At 43.4% G+C, this 25,426-nt stretch overlaps 1 protein-coding gene across 1 annotated transcript in view; it reads left to right on the top strand.

The window, feature by feature from the left end:
* TM6SF1 (transmembrane 6 superfamily member 1) overlaps window positions 1–25,426 on the top strand; it is a 161,576-nt gene that overhangs the window by 11,960 nt on the left and 124,190 nt on the right. Inside the window, exon 2 of the mRNA XM_077263646.1 lies at window positions 24,676–24,779. Within this exon, the coding sequence (XP_077119761.1) occupies window positions 24,676–24,779 (104 nt within the window). The remainder of the gene's footprint in view (window positions 1–24,675; window positions 24,780–25,426) is intronic.

Raw genomic sequence — 25,426 nt, 5'->3', positions numbered from 1 at the left:
TTTGGGGTCAAATTTCTTCTGTTACCCTTGGGAAAATAAAAAAATTAGGGGCGAAAATATCATTTTTGTGAAAAAATATGATTTTTTATTTTTACTGCTCTGCATTATAAACTTCTGTGAAGCACTTGGTGGGTCAAAGTGCTCACCACACATCTAGATAAGTTCCTTAGGGGGTCTACTTTCCAAAATGGTATCACTTGTGGGGGGTTTCAATGGTTAGGCATATCAAGGGCTCTCCAAACGCGACATGGCGTCCTATCTCAATTCCAGTCAATTTTGCATTGAAAAGTCAAATGGTGCTCCTTCCCTTCCAAGCTCTGCTGTGCGCCTAAACAGTGGTTTACCCCCACATATGGGGTATCAGTGTACTCAGGACAAATTGTACAACAACTTTTGGGGTCCAATTTCTCCTGTTACCCTTGGTAAAATAAAACAAATTGGAGCTGAAGTAAATATTTTGTGAAAAAAAATTAAATGTTCATTTTTTTTTAAACATTCCAAAAATTCCTGTGAAACACCTGAAGGGTTAATAATCTTCTTGAATGTGGTTTTGAGTACCTTGAGGGGTGCAGTTTTTAGAATGGTGTCACATTTGGGTATTTGCTATCATATAGACTCCTCAAAGTGACTTCAAATGTGATGTAGTCCCTAAAAAAAATGGTGTTGTAAAAGTGAGAAATTGCTGGTCAACTTTTAACCCTTATAACTCCCTAACAAAAATTCCAAAATTGTGCTGATGTAAAGTAGAGATGTGGGAAATGTTACTTATTAAGTATTTTGTGTGCTATATCTCTGTGATGTAAGGGCATAAAAATTCAAAGTTGGAAAATTGTGAAATTTTCCGCCAAATTTCCATTTTTTGCACAAGTAAACGCAGGTAATATCAAATAAATTTTACCACTATCATGAAGTACAATATGTCACAAGAAAACAGTGTCAGAATCATCAGGATCCGTTGAAGCGTTCCAGAGTTATAATCTCATAAATGAACAGTGGTCAGAATTTTAAAAATTGGCCCGTCATTAGCGTGCAAACCACCCTTGGGGGTAAAGGGGTTAAAGATTCCTGTCTGCTTACCCATATTGGATCACATCTGCTGTCACCCGCCCGGCGGCCCCTGACGTAGCTGTTCTCTATGTCATTTACACATCGTTTTCAAAGGAAATATTCTTAAAAACATATAGATAGATAGATGATAGATAGATAGATAGATAGATAGATAGATAGATAGATAGATAGATAGATAGGTAGATAGATAGATGATAGATAGATAGTTGTCTTCTTTGATGACCAAAGTGTCAAGGAAATTGATTTGGTGGAAATCCCATGTCATGGTAAAACTCAAACCGCTCATAGTGCATCCAAAGCTATTGCTTACCCATGTCAGAAAGGAACAGTGATCAATCATGCACGCAGAAGCCCCGAGCCCCATGTCTATGTTAACATGTAACTTGGCCTGTTTAAATTTGTTTTTATTAAAATAGCTTTTGATTTCTTAATGCCGCAAATTTCTTAATTTCTTAATGCTGCAAATTCAACGAATGACAATTTTCAGTTTTTTACAACCTATAAAATGTTTGGAAACCCTTTTGTGCATAATAATTTGCAACCATGCATTTTGAGTTTTTTCTAGTTTTGAAGAAAATACTGTTATCATTGGGAGATTTGTCCAATAGAATTTGATTTATACTCTTATTGGTTGAGGAGTTGAACATTAATTATACTGAGTCATTTGCAATCGACCATTGTGGTGTAGAATTGCATTACATGCGTAAAATCAGGTAAAAAACACCTGTGTGTTTTTAGTGCATTTAAGCTGTGGAAAAAGACAAAAAATGTTTGTAATCCACATATGTCCACATATGGCTGCTCACTCTCTCCAGTCCCACAAGCTTGCTGCCTCGGGGTAATCCTTGACTCTTATCTCTCCTTCAAACCACATATCCAAGCCCTTTCCACTTCCTGCCAACTTCAACTCAAAAATGGGTCCGTACATTCCTCAACCAAGAATCTGCAAAAACTCTAGTGCATTCCCTCATCATCTCCCGCCTTGACTACTGCAACTTCCTGCTCTGTGGCCTCCCCTCTAACACTCTTGCACCTCTCCAATTTATTCGAAACTTCGAAACTCTGCTGCCTGACTAATCCACTTATACACCCGATATTCCTGGACTCTCCCCTCTGTCAATCCCTTCACTGGCTCCCCATTACGCAGAGACTCCAGTTCAAAACCCTAACCATGACATACAAAGCCATCCACAACCTGTCTCCTCCATACATCTGTGACCTCGTCTCCCGGTACTTACCTGCACGCAACCTCCGATCCTCACAAGATCTACTTCTCTACTCCTCCCTTATCTCCTCTCTTATCTCCTCTTCCCACAATCGCATACAAGATGTCTCCCGTACATCCGCCTAATCTGGAACTCTCTACCACAACATATCAGACTGTCGCCTACTGTGGAAACTTCAAAAGGAACCTGACGACCTACCTCTTCCGACAAGCCTACAGCCAGCAGTAACCAACACACTGCTGCACGACCAGCTCTACCCTCGCCTACTGTATTCTCACCCATCCCTTGTAGATTGTGAGCCTTCGCGGGCAGGGTCCTCTCTCCTCCTGTACCAGTCGTGACTTGTATTGTTTAAGATTATTGTACTTGTTTTTATTATGTATACCCCTCCTCACATGTAAAGCGCCATGGAATAAATGGCGCTATAATAATAAATAATAATAATATCACTATTTTTTGTCAAAGGCAACTACCAGGACATATAAAAAACAAAGCAGCTTTTAAAAAAAGATGACATACCAAAAGAGACAAAAACCGCAGTTTTAAAAACGTGATAAAAACGCATGTAAACTAACTTATCTAATAGGTGCAGAAATGCTGCTGAAAATCTGTAACATAAAAAACTCACCAAAAAGTCATAATAGGAACGTAGCCTGAAATAGCACACACCAGAGTTTATAACTCTGACTGACACAGTAATGTGCCCCGATACTGGTAAAATGGTGCAAGAGATATGTTTTCCATATTAAGTAAACCTGAAGGTAACAAAAGTAATTTTAATACAAGCACATGCTGAGATTTGTTCTTTCTCCATCTTACAGGATGTGTTAAAACAAGTTTGTAACTATAAAATTCCATCTATGAAATAAATCATACTGTAAAGTTAAAAGGTTCTTTATATGGTCATAAAGCATGGCAAACCCCTTAGAGCCACATTGTATATAAATATATAATTACAGAGGCACTAAAAAGACAAATGATCGCTCAGCTAAACCACAGAAGCTCATGTTTGTAACAATCTTTTTTGTATGTTTCTGCATATATTTTCTGCTCTACACCAGGCTGGAACTATTATTTTGAGGGATTATTTTGTAGCTTTCAGAGATACTTGGGTATCCAATGCATCCTATTATTTTTGACACCACCCTTCACACCGTGACTCTTGTGGGGGCTGAACCAATAGACTGAGTTTATTCTGCTTATTATTTATAATTTTATGGCTCAATATTGAGTAGAACTAAGCATGCTGACATTCCCTTATATAAAGTATGACCCACCACATAGCCTCCTACATCAATATGAGCCCCCACACAGCCCCCTTAGTCAACAACCAAAGCACTGCAACCAAAGCTGTACTGCAGTGAGGATAACAGCTCACAGACCCACTATGCACCCACATAGCAACCTACATATAATGCGTCCACACACAGCCTCCTGTATACAGTATGAGCCCCTACATAGCTACCTATATACAGTATGAGCCCCACACAGTTCCCTATATTATAAAGCAGAGGTGTCAAACTGCATTCCTCGAGGGCCGCCAACAGGTCATGTTTTCAGGATTTCCTTAGCATTCCACAAGGTGCTGGAATCATTCTGTGCAGGTGATTAAATTATCACCTGTGAAATACAAGGAAATCCTGAAAACATGACCTGTTGGCGGCCCTCGAGGAATGCAGTTTGACACCTCTGAAGGATTACACACTTCGCAAACAACAAAAACACAGAGAGTGGTGAATATCCTGTGGTGATACACAATAAAGTGACCACGTGTTTGCTTAAATAGAATAGCAGACCATTAGGCAAAAATCAACAAGCAAGAGAGGAAAGACCAAACTGAAAAGTCAAATGTAAAGGGCAATGAACACAAGTAAATACATATGGTGCAAAAGGTATTGTTTATTATAAAGGACAAAGAAAGGGAAGAAAACACGGCAACATGGTACTAGTAACACTCAGTGAATATCTGCCCATAAAAACCACATAAGACCAAGAAATAGAGAACTATATAAACCTGACAACATAGATTAACAAGCTCAATCATAAACCAAGATGGAAGCAATAGTACAAAATATGTGATATGGCCAATAATATAATATCAAGTACTAAGGTATACTGACATATGTACAGTGTCAGAAAATGCTGCTAAATCATAATAGTGCCATATATAACCTACACATGTTGTAGATGACTAACGCCGAGAGTATATGTATGTCAGTTATAGAAAATAGAGTGTAATGTGTGCCTCACAATAAGGACCAGGAAAACAACATGATTGCAGCATCAGCAAACCCACTATAGCAGTAGGAATAATAACAAGGGCTATAACAATTATGTATAAATCAATGTCCAAAGTGACACATAAGGACAAAAAGATGTAAACGGGGAGAATAGTCTGTAGAAAGGTGATGCAGTGCCATATACCGATCAATGAATCAGTTGTAGATTGGGCAGAGATCTAAGTGCTGAGTATATGAAAATAGTGCTAGTAGTATAGACATCTGGACAAGGAGATCACAAAATGATGCTGCAAAAAGCTGAATGATAACTGTAAAGCTGTAGTAGCATCGTATGCAGTGAAGAAGCAGTGACCCACAAATTCAAACACAAAAGTCTCTTTTAATGTGTTTCTACACAGCATTAAAGTCCAGTTCACATAAATGCATATAACTTCAGTGACCAGTTTACACCAGTTCAATGCAATACATTTCACATGGCTTTAGATTTGCGGTCCCTAAACAGGCCAGACTTCCCTTGTCCAGTTTCCCTGGGCGACCGCACGCCATCTCAGACTCTATACGTTTCCATACACACAGCCTCATATGTTGCAGACACTACTCACGCCAGCCCTCCTCTGACTAGTTCCTGTGGGTGTCCTGCATCGCTGTATCACAGTCTCTGTACTCACTCAGCGCACTGCACTCTTTATCCTCTGGAGTGCAACTGGGTACACATAAGACAAAGTCTCTTACAGACTCTTTACTCACACAGTCGTACACAGTTCAGGATATCCTCCGGATAGCAGCCGGGCACCATATCCACCTGTTTGCAATCGTTGCACATGCTAGTCCTCTTTCGGGCACAGGACATCCACCTCCGGGCACAGAACATCCACCTCCGGGCACAGGTCTGTCCACATCCGACTCCTACGGGCACAGGACAACCACCTCCGGGCACAGGACTGTCCACCTCCGGGCACAGGACTGTCCACCTCTGAGACCAGTACCATGGACGACTTGCATCTCTGTGTACGCTGCGGGTGCCAGGCTATTCAGCTGCCCTGGGTGCTGGCTCTGCTGGCCTCCATGCACTCTGCAGACCAGCACACACCAGACTGACACTGACGTGCACCTCGCACACCTGGCCTGCACAGCCTGACACACCCAAACCCCTTACTGCAGGGCTTTTAAACACACACAAACCTGTGGCCTTCAGCCACCTGGAAAACCCGGACCGGAAATCCATGACTCTCATGCACACCTATGGACTTCATCCGTCTGCATGCACATTCTGGGGAGAACAAACAGCGCCCCCTAGCTGTATCAGAGGCCACAGCCTCACATAACATAGAAGGTAATTACCTGGGTGGTCGTGTGGTTTATGGGCAGACACGTGCCCCGACGCGCGTTTCGGAACAAGTCCTATACTATATATAGTATTAGCCCCATATAGCTACCTAGATACAGTATGAGCACTGACATAACTCCATATATATAGTATAAGCCCCACATAGCTCCCTATGTACAGTATGAGCCCACACATAGCTTCATATATACAGTATGAGCCCACACATAGCCTCCTGTATACAGCATGAGTCCCCATAAAACCTATATATAGTATGAGCCCACACATAGTATACAGTGTGAGCCCCCATATATCCTCATATACACAATGCGAACCCGCACATAGCCTCCTGTGTACAGTATGAGCCCACACATAGCCTCCTATATAAAGTATGAGCCCCCATATTGCCTCCTATGTACAGTATGAGTCTGCATATAGCCCCCTGTATACAGTATAAGCCCCCACATAGCCTCCTAAATACAGTATGAGCCACCATATAGCCTCCTATATACAGTATTAGCCCCATATAACCTCCTGTATACAGTGTGAGCCCCATAAAGCCTCCAATATAAAGTATAGCCTGCACATAAGCTCCTATATACAGTATGAGCCCCCATAAAACCTATATATAGTATGAGCCCACACATAGCCTGCTACATACAGTATGAGCCTGCACATAGCCTCCTATATACAGTATGAGCCCCCATATAGACTCCTGTATACAGTATGAGCCCACATATAGCCCCTTGTATACAGTATGAGTCCGCACATAGCCTCCTATATACAGTATGAGCCCCCATATAGATTCCTACATATTGTATGACCCAGCACATAGCCTTCTAGATGCAGTATTAGCCCCACATAACCTCCTGTATATAGTATGAGCCCCATATAGCCCTCTATATAAAGTATGAGCCCACACATAGCTTCCTATAAACAGTATGAGCCTGAACAAAGCCCCATATATACAGTATGAGTCCCACATAGCCTCCTATATACAGTGTGAGCCCCCATATAGCCTCCGATATACAGTACAAGCCAGCACATAGCCTCCTGTGTAAAGTATGATCACACACATAGCCTTCTATATACAGCATGAGCCCCCATATAGCCTATTATATACATTATGAGCCCCCATATAGTCTCCTATATACAGTATGAGCCCACATATAGCCCCCTGTATACAGTATGAGTCCGCACATAGCCTCCTATATACAGTATGAGCCCAATATAGATTCCCATATATAGTATGACCCCACACATAGCCTTCTATATACAGTATTAGTCCCCATATAACCTCCTGTATATAGTATGAGCCCCATATAGCCTTCTATAAAAAGTATGAGCCCACATATAGCCTCCTATAAACAGTATGAGCCCCATAAAACCGCTTATATATAGCATGAGCCCACACATAGACTCTTATACAAGGTATGAGCCTGTACAAAGCACCCTATATAAAGTATGAGTCTCACATAGCCTCCTATATACAGTATGAACCCACACATAGCCTCCTGGGTGCAGTATGAGCCCGTACATAGCATCCTATATGCAGTATGAGCCCCCATATAGCCTCCTATATATATATATGAGCCCGCACAAAGCCCATTATGTACAGTATGAGCTCCCACATAGCCTCCTATAAACACTAAAAGCCCCATATAACCTCCTATATATATTATGAGCCTGCACACAATCTCCTATATACAGTGTGAGCACCCAAATAGCCTCCTATATACAGTATGAGCCCACACATAGCCTCCTGTATACAGTGTGAGGCACCGCATAGCTTCCTATACATAGTGTAAGCCCCTATATAGCCTAGCCTCCTGTGTACAGTGTGAGCCCTGTATAGCCTCCTTTATACAGTGTGAGCCCCATGTAGCCTCCAGTATACAGTGTCAGCCAATATGTAGCATCCTGTATACAGTGTAATCCCCTATATGGCCTTCTGTACACAGTGTGAGCCTGCACATCCCATACACATATTAATAATAAAAAAGACATACGAAGATACTCACCTCACTCCCATTCCCTTGGCCCTCTGCTAGGTCCCAGAGGCTCCACTTCAGGTTTGGTACATGCTAGCGCAATTACATCATCACGCCAGCACAAGCTGATAATGTCATTGCGCTGTCACAGCAGAGGTGACAGGAGCTCCCCTGGAGCTCCGCTGACATTCTGCATCATCGGCAGCGCAGCTCCAGGAAAGCTCCCTACTGGGATACGTGCCTTGGCCATCACTTCGCTCATCATCTCCATGCCGTACTGGTCACTCCTCCACTTCCAGCAGACTAATGGCGCCTTCTGGTTGCTTAGCGTCCTACGTCACTATTCCACCTTTATCTGGGTGGGGACTTCTTCAGTGCCTCTGCCTATTTTTCTTCATCATACCTTGATGGGTGGGTTTTCTCCTTCCACTTTGCTCTCTTTAGGTGGGCATCTCTCACTGTAGGCTGGCATTTCTTGTTAAGACACTCCCTTCTGTAGGCGTAACCTCTGGAGGGCTGAACGGACTGCCTCTACTGCACACTGGGCCCTATCTGCCTTTCTGACAGGAAACTGTCTCTGTCCCTTCACTAAACAGCAAAACCACAAAAAGAGAACTTAAAAATTCTACAAAAATTAAAAAAACAGCAAAAAAAGGCAGAGATGTTTACCTGCCCAGGCCTCCAAACAAATGCAATATTAGGATGCAGTGGACCCATGTAGTTAAGATGGCAGCAACACAGGTGCAAAATACAGATGAGACAACCACTCTCAGCCTGCCAATCCATGGAGGTGGTGGTTGCTTGGTATATTAATGCACAATAAAGGTTTCTATGCGGCGCTGTTCACATACAGGTGATGCACAGCATCTGGCTTACAGCCTATTAGTGACGCCCATACTATTAGTTCAGGCGGGCTGCCCAGTGCTATCCAAATGCATCCCATGTGAACAGACACCACAGATTACAAGACCAAGTGGGCTCAGCTGCACCCTGAAAAATAAAGTGCAGAAAATTCATACAAAAAATATGTGATGTTTTAGTCCATATTTTGGCTAATATTATGCTAGTGTCAAGGGTTTTCACACTTGCGAGTCCTATCACTAAACAGCAAAACCACAAAAAGAGGACTTAAACCTCACCATTCTGGGCTAGTCCCAACTATTAACCCTAACTGTCCCTAATAGCTTCCTACTGCTGGGCACAATACAATCTATCACTAAAATTGGAATGCCCGCCAGGGCCGTGGGGTACCCGGTACCGGGTCTGGTATTCACAGGGGATGTCACGGTTGCGACCCGGTCCGTGGCCCTGGGTGCCCATGTAAAAGGGAAAATTGATTAAAGTTCATGTTTGTGATGCCACCTGTGGTATTCGGTCAGAAGGGACCAACACTGCTTTAAGGGGTCCTCTGGGGTGATGTTATGGCAGCTAGATGGTATAACTTCCCACAGGTGAAGTATATCCCCAGGGCTCCCGGTGTGTAAATGGAAGATGGTGAATAGTGCAGTAAAGAACGAGGACACAGGTTTGCAGACTCTTTACCTGGTTTACTGAAGACTTCAGGCAGCCACAGTCCAGGGCACCAGATCACAGGACAGGCAGGGTCCAGCCGGCTTGGAAGCAAATCCAGAGTCCCCTTTACCAAGTGGAGTTAAAAGCCTTCCTCAAAGCGCAGTGGTGTTTGTTGCAGAGTGCGTCTTCTTGCAGTCACCGCTGTAGTTACGAGAGCTTCAATCAGCAAGATATCTTGAGTAAACAGTATTTACTTCATACTGGATAAACATGAGATACAATTCAGTGTCACACAGTCCGTGCACTGAAGACAACACATTCAAGAAGAAGAAGAAAAACAGGAAGTAAGAAAAACAACCAACAATTGAGAGCTTCCCTCCCCACATTACAGCAAGTATATAACTTTACACACTATCGCCATCTGCTGTCTGGTTAGTATAAAGTCCTCCTTTCACTTATAATAAGTCCTAATCTGTTGCATATGCCAACACCCTTTCTCAACAGTAAGGACTTATTCAATCAAACCCAACTTTTTTTATTAGTCTCTGATATTTATCAGCATTCAACGCCTTCGTGAGGATGTCTGCTGTCATTTCTTCAGTAGGAAAGTACTCTAACTTCAAGACTCCTTGTTCCTGATGATCTCTCAAGAAATGATATTTCACATCAATATGCTTGGTTCTTGGATTGACTCTTTCCATCTGAGCAAGAACAAGACATCCTTGATTGTACTCTTTCAGTTTTGTTGGTGCCAACTGTGGTTGTCCTAATTCTGTCAACAATTGTTTTAACCACAGTACTTCTTGACTCGCATGTGCTGAGGCAACATATTCTGCTTCTGTTGAAGATAGTGTCACAATTGACTGTTTCTTACTTGTCCAACTTATTGGTCCACCTGAGAAAAAAAATATGTCCACTGGTAGCTCTTCTGTCAGTTGGATCTCCAGCCCAAACTAACAAACAGCAGTCCAGCCGCACCCTAAATGTATAGCATCTCCATGGATAACAAGGTGCACGTCCTTACCAGGGGATCCATCCCGGTGTCAAAGTCCAAATCCAAACACAGAAGAGGGACAGCACCACAGTAATTGTGAAAAAATAATCCAAAGTTTATCTCCAGCCCAATCTGCATCAACATATCCTGTTAAAATGCAATCATCACTTGTGGGTAATTTCAGCTTAACATTGCTAGTTCCTTTCAAATAACGCATTACTCTCTTCACGGCATTCCAATCAGCTTTATTTGGTTTTGATACCTTTCTACTCAGTATTCCTACTGCTGCTGCGATGTCTGGTCTTGTAACGGTCGCTAGATACAGTAGTTTTCCTATTGCTGTTCTGTATTCTTCATTATTTGGTGGCATATTTTTTTCACTGTTCATCTCTTTGAGATAATTAGTTTCCATTGGAGACTTTACTGTTTTTGCATCCTTTAATCCACATTTTTCTGTTATGTCTTGAATCATGTGATTTTGATTCAGTAGGAAACTTCCGTCTTCTTCTCTTTCTACCTGTATTCCTAGATATTGTTTTACATTTCCCAAGTCTTTGATTTCGAAATGTTGCTTCAGGATTTTTAGAATGTTTTCGTTATCCCTTTCTTGTTCAAAACAAATCAAAATGTCGTCTACATATATGAGTATATAAATCCATCTATTAATCAGCCTTTTTGTGTATAAGCATGGATCAGCTTTGCTTCTTTGAAATTTTTCATTTGTAAGTACTTCTGTGATTTTGTCATTCCACTCTTTAGCTGCTTGCTTTAAACCATATATGCTTTTCTGTAGTTTACAAACTTTGTTTGGATTTCTTTAATCTTTGAATCCTGGAGGTTGTTCCATATAAATGTCTTCTGTTAAATTTCCATTCAGAAAAGCTGTCTTTACATCCAGATGTCTCAGTTGCATCTGTTTCATTGCTGCAACTGTAAGTAAAGTTCTTACTGTAGTGTGTTTGACAACTGGAGCAAATGTCTCATCATAGTCTTCTCCATATTTTTGAGAATACCCTTTAGCTATGAGTCTTGCTCGGTATCTTTCAGCTGTGCCATCTGTTTGGTATTTAACTTTAAAAATCCATTTACATCCTATGGTTTTTCTTCCTTCTGGTAAATCTGGTAGTGTCCATGTATTTGAATCTTGCATGGATTTAATTTCTGTTTCTGTTGCTTCTATCCATTTATTAGCTTCATCTACAGGAAGTTTAGATATGTCTTCCCAAGAGGTAGGCTCATAGATTTTTCTTGTGCTTGTCTTGAATGAGAGACGTTTTGGTGGTTTTCCTTTGTTCTCTCTCATTGAACGTCTTGGTTCTGTGTCTGTTTGTAGTTGTGATTCTTCACTTTCAGTATTTTGTTCTTCATTAATTTCTGCTTCTTTCTCATCAGATATTTCTTCAGTTGTGTCACTATTGGTTTTCTCATTTTTTGTTTCAACTGAAATCATAATGTCTTCATTTAAATCTTCAATGAATGTCACACTGTTACTCACCGTAACTCTGTTTTGGGATCTAGGATTCTGTATCCTTTGCAATTTTCACTATATCCAACAAATATTCCTTCCATGGATCTGTTTTGAAGTTTGGAACGTTTTTCTGTTGGAATGAATATAAAAACTTTACATCCAAAAACTTTTAAATGACTGACACTTGGTTTCATACCTTGCCACAGTTCATATGGAGTTTTCCTCAGTTTTCTGGAAAAAAGTCGGTTCTGTAGATATGTAGCTGTCATTGCTGCCTCACCCCAATATTTCTCTGGTAGTTTGGAATCAGTCAGCATACATCTTATCATTTCTGTTAGAGTTCTGTTTTTTCTTTCTGCTACTCCATTTTGTTCAGGTGTGTATGGAACCGTTTTCTGGTGTTCTATTCCATTTTGTCTTAAGTAGTCTTCTATTCTGTGACCTGTAAATTCACCTCCATTATCACTTCTGATGACAATTGGCTTCCTTTGAAATTTGTTACTTGATCTTGTTACATAGTTTACAAGTTTATCAAAAACTTCACTTTTGTTTTCAATTAAGTATGTGACTGTGTATCTTGAGTAATCGTCTATAAAAGTCAACATGTATCTATTGCCTCCTGATGTAGTCACTTTCATGGGTCCACATACGTCCGTATGTACCAAATCAAGTGGTCTTTCGCTTTTCATCTCACTTTCTTTTGGAATAGATATCCTTGTGGCTTTGGATTTTATACAACATTCACATCTTATGGTAATTGAGCAATCTGTTATCTTTAAATCTTTTGTCAATTCTTTTCTCTGTAGTTCCCTTATACTGTCAGGGTGTCTATGTCTTAGACGTCTATGCCACATGTGAATACAGTTTTTGTGATCATGTGTACATACCTTCATCTGTTCCTTTGGTGTGTCAAAATGATATAATTGTTCATCTGCCTTGACTTTGGTTATCACTTTGTTTCCTGCAATAATTGCACACTCATTGTCTTTGAATTTCACTGTAAGTCCTTTTGCTGTTAAACGTTTCACAGATAATAATGCGCCTTCCAATTTTGGAACATACAACACATCTTGTACAAGTATCTTTGAATCTTGCCCGAACTTGTTTGAACAATTTAGCATACCTTGTCCGATACCTTCTGCGGTTATTTTGCTTCCATATGCAAGATAAATGGCTTCTTTCTTATCTAAATCAAGAACAGTTAGAAATTCTTGTCACTTGTCATATGACTCGTTGCTCCTGAATCAATAAACCAACCAAGTGATGATTTCTTGTCTGTTACTTTAAATGTGCCATTCCAATTATTCTCACATGAATCGGAAATTGTGTTTTTTACTTTCTGTGTATGCTTTTTATGTTGTCATTTTTGTTGTTCTGCTTTCCATATGGTACAGTCTTTCTTTAAATGACCTTTTTTCTTACATCTGAAGCATTCTCTTGTCTCTTTATTATAGGGTTTTTTGAATTCTGTAGCTTTAAGAGCGTTTTCACTGTCCTTTTCAGTAGAAGAATCATTTCTTTGTTCTTTTCTTCTCTGATATTCATCTATTAGTCTTGTTTTCACAAAATCTAATGTAATGTCAGTTTCTGGTCTTGTCTCAAGGGCATTTATCAAGGCTGTATACGAATCTGGTAAACTGCACAACAATATAGCTGCTACATGACTTTCTTTAACATCTTCACCAATAGATCTTAGCTGTGATATCACTTCCATCATTGAGAATATGTGCTTCTGCATATCGTCATTTGCACTCAATCTCATACTGTACAGTTTTCTTAATAAAAATAACTTGTGATTCAAGCTAGGTCTTTCATACAGTTTTCTTAATGCTTCCCACATTCCCTTAGCTGTTTCTTCATTTCTTATATGTATTAATTGAGCATCATCCACTAATAAGCTAATGGTGGCTTTAGCTTGTCTATTCTTCTTATCCCATGTCTGATTATCTTGATCTGGTCTTGCTGTAACAATTACTTCCCATAGATCATCCTTAGATAACAACATATCTACTTTGAATTTCCATAACTGATAATTTTCACTATTCAGTTTAGCTACTGTAAATTTCAGTTCTGTGTTACTCATCATCTTTATATAGTCTTACTTGTTTAGAGAGTTGTACTGAAGATATTCTCCTGTATGTCCTGTGAATTCTCTGTAATTATATCCAGCTCCTGGGATCATGAATTCCTCTGTCACTCTGTATTTATTTCCTTCTGTTTACAGAGCTTATCTGTGTGCTCCTTATCTGGGGATATAAACCAGAATCCTGCTGCCTGGGCTTGTAGTGCAGATCTGTAGTGTCTGGGCCCATAACCTGTTGCAGAGTGCGTCTTCTTGCAGTCATGCGCTGTAGTTACGAGAGCTTCAATCAGCAAGATATCTTGAGTAAACAATATTTACTTCATACTGGATAAACATGAGATACAATTCAGTGTCACACAGTCCGTGCACTGAAGACAACACATTCAAGAAGAAGAAGAAAAACAGGAAGTAAGAAAAACAACCAACAATTGAGAGCTTCCCTCCCCACATTACAGCAAGTATATAACTTTACACACTATCGCCATCTGATGTCTGGTTAGTATAAAGTCCTCCTTTCACTTATAATAAGTCCTAATCTGTTGCATATGCCAACAGTGTTGTAGTCCCTTACTGCCTATGGCTTCTGATAAGGGCCTCACAATTCTCTCTGTCCTGCATAAAGGTGGGACATAAATCCGTATGGCAGGTGATTCGAGCCTTTTTACAGGATCTCTATCCTATGTGTCACTGTGCCTCCTGGGTATTAGGGCAGACAGGTGATGTGTAATCCAGCTGTCCTGCCGGTTTCTGCTGTCAGTCTTAGAGTCCCTCACAACCTCGGTATCATACCGCTGCTGCCGCCTCCTCGCTCGCTCCCGACCTCTGCTTCTCGTGCGCGCGCGCATACCAGGTTCAGTGCTGCGCGTGTGCACTTCTGATCTTCTGTCGGCGCTCCTCTTCATCTCCTCTATGGTCCTGGAGGACTAGTACCCGGAAGTCGGTCCTCCTTATTGTCCTCTCTATGGTTCTGGAGGTCTGTTACCCGGAAGTGCTACCCTGCCTTTAGGTATTTAAACTGCTTCCTGCCATCCCTCTGTGCCTGGTTATCATTTGTTCTTTCAGGTGTTCCTGGCCGCTCTTAGTCTCTGTGAAGTTCATTTTCCCTCTGACTTTGGGTTTATCCTGTCTTTCCTGTATCCTGTTAGCCTCTGCGTTCCCTCAGTTCCTCCGCCAGTCCCTGCACTGCTGCAGTTTACCCACCAGTCCTGTGTCTCTGCAGTACTCACCTATCCTGTGGTCCTACTATCTCCGCCTCTTCTTGATCTTTTCCCGTCCTGGTCCTCCAGCTTCTGTGGCGATAGTCCCTCACGGGCCTGCCCTTAACTCTCCCTGTATAGGGGGCGGTCTATCTGGTCAGCTCATCCGTGAGGGGTTCATCGTCACGGTCTAGAGGGTCCACTTTCTGTTTTCCCTCTTTGAATCATCACACTCACAATAGGACTGCACTTGGATGACATCTGAGTGCAGCCAGATTCTTACAGCATAACAGTATAACCAGGCCATGGACCCCACTGGTGTCTCTGCCACTCAAAAGGAGTCACTTTTTTTGCGGGAGAACCAGACTAGAATCACGGCCTTTCTCAAGAACATGGAGTCTCGTCTAGCGACGTTACAGTCTACCGACCCTGGTAACGCTACTCAGTTGGCGGCTCTTCAGCAAGAGTTAAGTCAACAACGGGACATTCAGTCCCATATTTTGAATTTTATGGCCTCTGTCGATAATTGACTTCTCTCTTTTCAGACTACCGCTTCTGCTCCTGTACAGGCGTCCGCTCCACAGCCCTCGCCCCGTCTTGCCAGGCCACCTCGGTATGGAGGGGATCCTAAATTATGTTGCGGGTTTCTCAACCAGTGTCAACTTGAATTATCCCCGCTACTGTACCCAACTGACCGAGCTAAGGTGGCTTTTGTGATGTCCCATTTGGAGGGTGAGGCTTTGGCTTGGGTGAACCCTCTTTGGGAGCGAGATGATCCAGTGGTTTTTAAACTTGTTCTCTTTTTAGACACCTTCCGCAAGGTGTTTGATGAACCTGGTCCTCTGGTATCGACTACTGAGTCCATTTTCAACCTTAGTCAGGGGACCCTTTCTGTAGCTCAATATGCCATCCGTTTCCAGACGCTGTCCTCTGATTTAGGTTGGAATAATGAGGCTTTGGTGGGAGCATTTTGGCGAGGTTTGTCTTCTCGTATTAAGGATGAGCTGGCAGGGCGGGATACTCCTTCTGCTTTAGATGACCTTATTTCTTTGGCGACTCGCATTGATTTGTGGTTCCAGGAGCGTTCTCGTGAGGTTGTCAGAGAGAGGAGATCTCCTCGTTTATCCTCCGTTACACGTGGTACTTCTCTTTCCCAAACCACTGCAGCTTCTTCCTCTTCTTCCCCTGAGCCTATGCAAGTTGATCGCCTCAAGCCTGCCGAACAACGCCGAAAGGAGAGACTCGCACAGGGCTTATGCTTTTATTGTGGCAGCGCTTCTCATCTTCTGTGTTCTTGTCCCCAGAAGCCGAGAAACGCCTCCGCCTAGGTCAGGTAAGAGAGGCCTCCCTAGGTAGCCATGATTCCTCTCCACCTTTGATTTTGCCTGTTATTTTACACATGGGTTCCAGTCGCTTCTCTCTTGAGGCTTATGTAGATTCTGGTGCGGCTGGGAATTTTGTTCAACTTGAGCTGGTCGAGAGGCTTGGGATTCCTGTCAGATCCTTGGAGGTTCCTAGGCAAATAGCTTCTGTCGACGGTCAGCCTTTGCGGGAGGTTGTTTCTTCTGTCACAGAGGAGATTGAGATTCAAATTGGAGCTTTACATCAAGAGAAGTTGGCATTTTATGTTTTACCGTCTTTATCCCATGTATTTCTTTTAGGACTCCCCTGGCTAAGAAACCATGAACCTACTCTGAATTGGCGTACTGGGGATGTCCTATCCTGGGGACAGTTTTGTCAAAACAGATGCCTGCTTCCCGTCAAGCCTGCTAGTTTCTCTCCCTCGGCTCCGGAGCTAGCGAATCTACCCGCAGCTTATCACTCTTTTTCAGACGTTTTCAACAAAAAGGAAGCAGAGGTCTTACCTCCGCATCGCCCATACGACTGTCCGATAGATATTGTATCCGGCTCTACTCCTCCTAGAGGTCGTATTTATCCTCTGTCACCCTCCGAAACTCAAGCCATGTCTGAATACGTTCAAGAGAATCTGGCCAGAGGCTTTATACGGAAGTCCTCCTCACCTGCAGGCGCTGGTTTTTTCTTCGTCAAGAAGAAGGACGGTTCCCTTCGTCCCTGCATTGATTACCGTGGCCTCAATAACATCACCATTAAAAACAAGTATCCACCTCCTCTCATCCCAGAAATTTTTGATCGTCTGCGTGGAGCACGAATCTTCACTAAACTGGATCTCAGAGGAGCTTACAACTTGATCTGAATTCGTTCGGGAGATGAATGGAAGACTGCGTTTAACACCAGAGACGGTCATTATGAGTATTTGGTGATGCCTTTCGGCTTATGTAATGCTCCTGCAGTTTTTCAAGAGTTGGTGAATGATGTTTTTCGGGACCTACTTTACACCTGTGTAGTGGTGTACTTGGACAACATCCTTGTGTTTTCACCGGATCTGCTTTCTCATAGGAGACATGTGCGTCAAATTCTTCTCCGTCTGAGGGAGAATCGTCTGTATGCTAAACTTGAGAAGTGTGCCTTCGAACAGTTGTCCCTGCCGTTCCTGGGCTTCATCATCTCTGATTCTGGTCTGTGTATGGATCCGGCTAAAGTTGGGGTTAAGGCGATTCAGCGTTTTCTAGGATTCGCGAATTACTATCTGCAATTTATTCCTCATTTCTCCTCCTTGTCGGCTTCCATCTCTTCTTTGATAAAGAAGGGTGCCAATCCTCATCTTTGGCCAGCAGAGGCTGAAAAGGCTTTTCATTCTCTCAAAGAAGCATTCGCCTCCACTCCTTTACTCCATCGCCCTGAAGCTAATAAACCCTTCTTCCTAGAGGTTGACGCCTCTGCTGTCGGTGCTGGAGCTGTGCTTTCTCAGAAGTCTTCTACTGGTCATCTTGTGCCCTGTGGTTTCTTCTCCAAGAGTTTCTCTTCTTCTGAAATAAATTATTCCATTGGCGACAGAGAACTTTTGGCCATTAAATTGGCCTTAGAGGAGTGGAGATATCTGTGGGAAGGAGCCTTACATCCCTTTGTCATCTTTACGGATCATAAGAATTTGGCATACATCCGTTCAGCGCACCGACTGAATCCACGACAGGCCAGATGGGCCTTGTTCTTTGCCCGATTTGACTTTGAACTTCGCTTCCTGCCTGGAGAAAAGAACTTCAAAGCTGACGCTCTATCCAGGTCCTTCTTGTCGGTGGACACTGAGGAGTCCTCACACATCATTGACCCCGCTAAAATCATCATACTTGCTCCAGTATCTATGACCTCTTTACCTCCGGGTAAGACTTTCGTTTCTGAGAGGAACAGGAGACGTGTGTTACTCTGGGGACATGCTTCCAAGCTAGCGGGACATGTCGGTTTCAAGAAATCTCTTGATCTAATATCTCGTTACTACTGGTGGCCGACTCTTTTGAAGGATATCCAAGCTTTTGTGGTCTCTTGTCCTTCCTGTGCCAAGAACAAAGTACCCAGGTGGCTTCCTTCCGGGCTTCTTCTTCCTCTTCCAGTGCCTACCGCTCTGTGGCAACATATTGCAATGGATTTCTTAATTGATCTGCCTCGTTCCTGTGGTTGTACCGTCATCCTCGTGGTTGTGGACCGTTTTTCTAAAATGGCACATTTCATTGCTCTTCTTGGTCTGCCTTTGGCTCCTGAACTGGCGAAGATTTTTGTTCTACATATTTTTCGCATTCATGGTCTTCCACAGCACATTGTTTCTGACCGGGGAGTTCAGTTCACCGCTCGTTTCTGGAGATCTCTCTGTAAGTCATTGAACATTTCGCTTGATTTTTCTTTGGCCTATCATCCACAGTCCAACGGCCAAGTGGAGCGTACCAATCAGATCCTGGTTACTTATCTACGGCATTTCTCCAACGATCATCAAAATGATTGGTCTGACTTACTACCATGGGCTGAGTTTTCTTATAATAACCACACCAGCAAAGCTTCTACCAAATCTCCATTTTTTGTCGTCTACGGACAACATCCTGGTCTTCCTCTACCAGTTCCTCCTGTCCCTACTGTGCCGGCGGCAGATCTTCTGTCTAGAGAATTCTCCAGGGTTTGGCAGGAGACCAAGTCTGCTCTCGAACTAGCTCAGCATAGGATGAAGAGGCATGCAGATAAAAGGCGTCTCGATTCTCCTGTGTTCCATCCTGGGGATAAGGTCTGGCTTTCTTCTAGATTTATTCGCCTTAAAATCCCTTCACATAAACTGGGTCCCCGTTATATTGGTCCTTTCGAGGTTTTGGCACGTATTAACAACGTTTCTTACAAACTTAAGTTACCTGCCTCTCTTCGTATCCCTAATTCCTTTCATGTATCTCTCCTTAAGCCTGTAGTTTTTAATCGGTTTCATACCTCGACTCTTTCTTCACCTTCGCCTGTTTCCGCAGACAATGTTTTTGAGGTTAAGGACATTTTGGCCATGAAAAAAATTAGAGGTAGAACTTTGTTTTTGGTCGACTGGCAGGGTTTCGGTCCTGAGGAGAGATCCTGGGAGCCTCAGGAGAATATTCAGGCTCCTCGAATTTTAGCTAAGTTTCTTTCTGGCCTAAAGAGGAGGGAGGGATGTAAAGACGGGGGTACTATCATACCGCTGCTGACCCCTCCTCGCTCGCTCCCGGCCTCTGCTTCTCGTGCGCGCGCACATACCAGGTTCAGTGCTGCGCGTGTGCACTTCTGATCTTCTGTCGGCGCTCCTCTTCGTCTCCTCTATGGTCCTGGAGGACTAGTACCCGGAAGTCGGTCCTCCTTATTGTCCTCTCTATGGTTCTGGAGGTCTGTTACCCGGAAGTGCTACCCTGCCTTTAGGTATTTAAACTGCTTCCTGCCGTCCCTCTGTGCCTGGTTATCATTTGTTCCTTCAGGTGTTCCTGGCTGCTCTTAGTCTCTGTGAAGTTTGTTTTCCCTCTGACTTTGGGTTCATCCTGTCTTTCCTGTATCCTGTTAGCCTCTGCGTTCCCTCAGTTCCTCCACCAGTCCCTGCACTGCTGCAGTTTACCCACCAGTCCTGTGTCTCTGCAGTACTCACCTATCCTGTGGTCCTATCTCCGCCTCCAGCGATATAGTCCCTCACGGGCCTGCCCCTAACTCTCCCTGTATAGGGGGCGGTCTATCTGGTCAGCTCGTCCGTGAGGGGTTCGTCGTCGTGGTCTAGAGGGTCCACTTTCCGTTTTCCCTCTTTGAATCATCACACTCACAATAGGACTGCACTCAGATGACATCTGAGTGCAGCCAGATTCTTACAGCATAACACTCGGTGTTCCGGCTACTGGTAATCTGAACCAGCCAGGGAGGTAGATAATTTACTGCTCTGCTCCACTGGTGTCCCTTCTCCTGTGCTTTGCTCTCCCACACGCTCACTACAATCTGTTCAGCTTTTGGTATTATCTCTGTCCAGGAGCTTCAGCACTTTCTCGTGGCTGCACGGCTCCTCATACGTTCTTCCTGCCTCAGACTGCTCCAGTCTACTCTCCGGCACTATCTGACTAACTTTCCCTCCAAACCACAATATATCTCTATATGCAGGGGAGTCACCTAGAAAATAGGATCAAACGCTCTCCATTGTGTCCTAGAGTGTGAACATGTTGCATGTTTGTGTTACCTGGTGAGAGTTATCCTTCATCGCTTCCAAGTGTGACATCACTCTCCCCGTGAGGAAAGCAATGCCACTGTGATGACCAGGACCCTTGAGCGTCACACTAACTTGTGTCACCCTACATATTACACATTCAAATGCATTATAACAATACATATGTCTTTCAGGGAAAATGTGGGCAACACTTCCATGTTTTTACATAAGGAGCAGGGAAGAATCAGGAAATATGGTCAGAGATTTATAAAGGAAACAGATTATGCACAGCCTTGTCAGGGCCAGCGTCAGAACCCGGCGTACCCGGGCAAGTGCCGGGGCCCTGACGAGACGGAGGGGGCCCATAACGGTAAGACACTGCTGCCGACACTAATGCGCATCATGCGCTCCTGGGGGGCCCCGAAGCCGGACTTCATCCCCCCCTGCAGGGCCGCCATCAGGGCATTACAGCCCTACCCTTACTTGCGTATGGTGCCCGCCCGGTGAGCAGAGAGGGGCCCGAGCGGCCCCTCACTTCTGCTCTCCACTCCTGGTATAGCCGGCGTGCTGGAACACCGGGTATCAGCGCATCTGCGCGCACTCATTCTCTGCTCCTTCCTCTCTGCATAGTGAGGACTGGAGCAGCAGAGCGCTGGCAGTGCGCGCGGCCGTGCAGAGAGTTGCTGGCTGCAGTGTAGCAGGGGCACACAGTCACACACGCTGTGACACTACTCACCGCACCTGCAGTCAGCAGCAGAAGCATCGGATCCCTCCCCTCCAGCAGCGTCACAGCTCTCACACTGTGAAGAGCCATGGAGGGACGGGACTAAATGTCGGGGGTGGAGCCACAGACAAGCAGGGAGAAGAAGGCAGAAAGGATTAAGGAAATATAAAAATCAGAGCGGGAGACAGAAAAGATGTAAGAAGAGAGACAGAAAACACAACAGAGAGGCAAGACACAGGTGAGAAGTTTACACATATATATATATATATACACTGTGTTCCAAATTATTATGCAAATAATATTTCCTCATATTTTCTCTAAATTACCTATCTGAATTGCAGTCATTGTTATTTTCCAGTCATCTACTATTCTAGTATAATTGCAATGTTTTGGAACAAACTGCCTATGAAAACAGTATCTTTTTTTAAAAAAATAAACACTCAAAATGCATGTTCCAAATTATTATGCACAGCAGAGTTTTCAACCTTTTTTTTTTTATTTTGAACAAAAAAATGGTCAATTGTGAAGTTATAAGCATTATCAGCTTATTACAAAATGAAATCAAACAGTTTTCAATTGAAAACTTTATTCTAGGTGATGTTACATTTGCACATAGGACCCCTTGTTCGAAAGAAGCTTCTGAACTCTCTCGTCCATTGAATTTGTCAGTTTTTGGATGGTTTCTGCTTCAATTGTTTTGCATGTGGACAGAATACCCTCCCAGAGCTGTTGCTTAGATGTGAACTGCCTCCCGCCATCATAGACACTCCTTTTGATGATGCTCCAGAGGTTCTCAATGGGGTTGAGGTCAGGGGAAGATGGTGGCCACACCATAAGTTTGTCCTCTTTTATGCCCATAGCAGCCAGAGATGCAGATGTGTTTTTTGCAGCATGAGACGATGCATTATCATGCATGAAAATGATCTTGCTGCGTAAAGCACGCTTCCTCTTGAACCATTGGAGGAAGTGTTGTTTTAGAAACTCCACATAGATTATGGAGTTCATCTTTACCCCTTCAGGGATCATAAAGGGGCCGACAATCTCTCTCCCCATGATTCCAGCCCAAAACATTACTCCTCCTCCTCCTTGTTGGCGCCTTAGCCGTGTTTTCTTGGCGTGTCCATCAACCAGCCATCCTCCACTCCATCCATCTGGACCATCGAGCGTTGCACGGCACTCATCAGTGAACAAAACAGTTTGGAAGTCAGTCTTCATGTATCGTTTGGCCCACTGCTTGTGTGCAGTGGATAGAGGTGGTCGACAGGATGGCTTTCGCACAGCTGCAAACCTCTGAAGGACCCTGCATCTTGTTGTTCTGGGGATGTTGGAGGCACCAGCAGCTTCAAAAACTTGTCTGCTGCTATGACAGGGCATTTTTGCAGCTGCTCTTTTAAATTTACGCAATTGCCTGTTGGAAAGAGTCCTCAATTTTTCCTTATCAGCACGCACACGTGTGTGCTGGGAATCAGCTACATACTTCTTGATTGTGCGATGATTATGATGAAGTGTCTTGGCAATGTTGATTGTAGTCATGCCTTGACCTAAATACTCCACAATTTGTTGCTTCTCAGCAGCCGACACATCCTTTTTCTTTCCCATTTTGACAAAAAATGTAGGCTGCTTAATAATGTGGAACAGCCTTCTTAAGCAGTCTTGCCTTTATTTGGACACACCTGCCAAACTAATTTGCACAGGTATCTGCAATTGCTTTCAGTGATATAAAGAGCCCTGACACACATCACCATCAATGAGTTTAAATGGCAAACAAAAAAATTCTAACCTTATCACTCCTAAACTCTTTTTGCATAATAATTTGGAACACAGTGTATATATATATACTATATAATTGTCTAAGGGTCACACTTCCGTCTTTCTGTCTGTCCTTCTGTCTTTCTTTCTGTCACGGATATTCATTGGTCGCGGCCTCTGTCGTCGCTGATTGGTCTCGGCAGCTGCCTGTCATGGCTGCCGCAACCAATCAGCGACGGGCACAATCCGATTAGTCCCTCCCCTGCAGTCAGTGCCCGGCGCCCACTCCTTCCTCCCCACAATCAGTGCCCGCTCCATAATCCCCTCCAGTCACCACTCACACAGGGTTAATGGCAGCGGTAACGGGCCACGGTGTAACGCACTCCGTTACTGCTGCTATTAACCCTGTGTGTCCCCAACTATTTACTATTGATGCTGCCTATGCAGCATCAATAGTAAAAATGTGTCATGTTAAAAATAATAAAAAAACAAAAAACCTGCTATACTCACCATCCGTCGCCTTTCCCGCTCCTCGCAACACTCCAGTGACCGCTCCATGCAAGCGGCAGCTTCCGGTGCCAAGGATGGTATGCGAGAAGGACCTGCCATGACGTCACGGTCATGTGACCGCAACGTCATCACAGGTCCTGCGCTCATACCAGCCCTGGGACCGGAAGCTGCCGCGTGCGGTACAGGGCCAGAACTTCATCGGAGCGTGAGTATATGTTTATTTTTTATTTTAAGTCTGTATACTACGTGACTCTGTGCTGTATACTCCGTCACTGGGCAATATACTACGTGGCTGGGCAATATACTACGTGGCTGGGCAATATACTACGTGGCTGGGCAATATACTACGTGGCTGGCCAATATACTACGTGGCTGGCCAATATACTACGTGGCTGGTCAATATACTACGTGGCTGGGCAATATGCTACGTGGGCTGTGCAATATACTACATGGCTGTGTTATATACTACGTGGCTGTGTTATATGCTATGTGGGCTGTGCAATATACTACGTGGCTGTGTTATATACTACGTGGCTGTGTTATATACTACATGGCTGTGCTATATGCTACGTGGGCTGTGTTATATACTGCGTGGGCTGTGTTATCCACTACGTGGCTGTGCTATATGCTACGTGGGCTGTGTTATATGCTATGTGGCTATGCTATATTTCTCTGCTGTATCTGTGCATCATGAATCGTGCTATGTGTTAAAGGGGGGGCCCACTGAGACTCTTTCGCCCGGGGCCCTCTAAAACCTGGAGCCGGCCCTGAGCCTTGTCATTGTCATTGTTTTGAACTGAATTTACTGGCTAATGGTAGCCAGGGAAGGGATCAGAAAAGTGGAAGAGTAATGAGGGGACCAGTAAATTAGCTGGACAGCTTAGTTGAGAGAGGACTGGAGAAGCACCAGAGTGCCAGATGGGAGAACATAGAGTAGCATGTGGTTGTAGTCTAGGTGTAAAATGATGAGGGCATGCACTATTATTTGTGTTGATGTGGAATTTGTGCTTAAGTGTTTAATCAAACTACAATGCAAAAATGACTTTCTGTTTTTCAGCTCTTGGCCTGTTGCCCTTGCTAGTGGAATGGTGTTGGTGGTGATAACATTATTTTCTCGTCTGCTTGTGATTCAGAAACCACCCAAAGATCCATTATTCTATGGTATGTATATATTTAAAGCTTTTAAATATTTTTTTTTCTTATGATGATATATTAGGTGCTTGAGTGGTAAAAAAGTGAGGCAAATGTTTATTAATCCCTTAGCCGACAACTCAGTTCTTATTTCTTAGCCGGCACTTCGGCTTTTGAAATTACTTATTCTATTTGAATTTGCCTAGTTCCCCTTTAAGGTATTCCCCAGATGAACCCAAATAGAGGAAATGCTTCTAGAAACCTACAGGGAGTTATAGGAGTTACAATACATGTCTGTATGGATATTATGTTATTGACATCTCTGTGTTCAATAGCTCAAGAAGGTAAAAATAGGGCATCTTAGTTCTGCCACTCCGACACTGATTTGAACTACAAAGAAGTTCACTGGGATACCTAGAAGACTGACATTTCAACAAAAAAATTGGGTGAGATTGTTGCTGCTTTTTCTTCTGGACAGTATGAAAAACATACATAATTGTATGAGACGGGCAGCTAGTAAATATTTGTGTAGTTTAGTATCAACTTGATTATTTAGTTATAATTTAGTTTCATGGTGTGATAACGGGAAGCTACATAGAGAACACAACCACTGAGAACCTACATTTTCTGGCTGTTTTGATTTTAAATTGCTTGGCATTTGGATGCAGTTGAATACC

This window comes from Ranitomeya variabilis, chromosome 5 (genome assembly GCF_051348905.1).
Source record: "Ranitomeya variabilis isolate aRanVar5 chromosome 5, aRanVar5.hap1, whole genome shotgun sequence".
Lineage (NCBI taxonomy): Eukaryota > Metazoa > Chordata > Amphibia > Anura > Dendrobatidae > Ranitomeya > Ranitomeya variabilis.
This window is presented reverse-complemented; position numbering and strand designations above follow the sequence as displayed.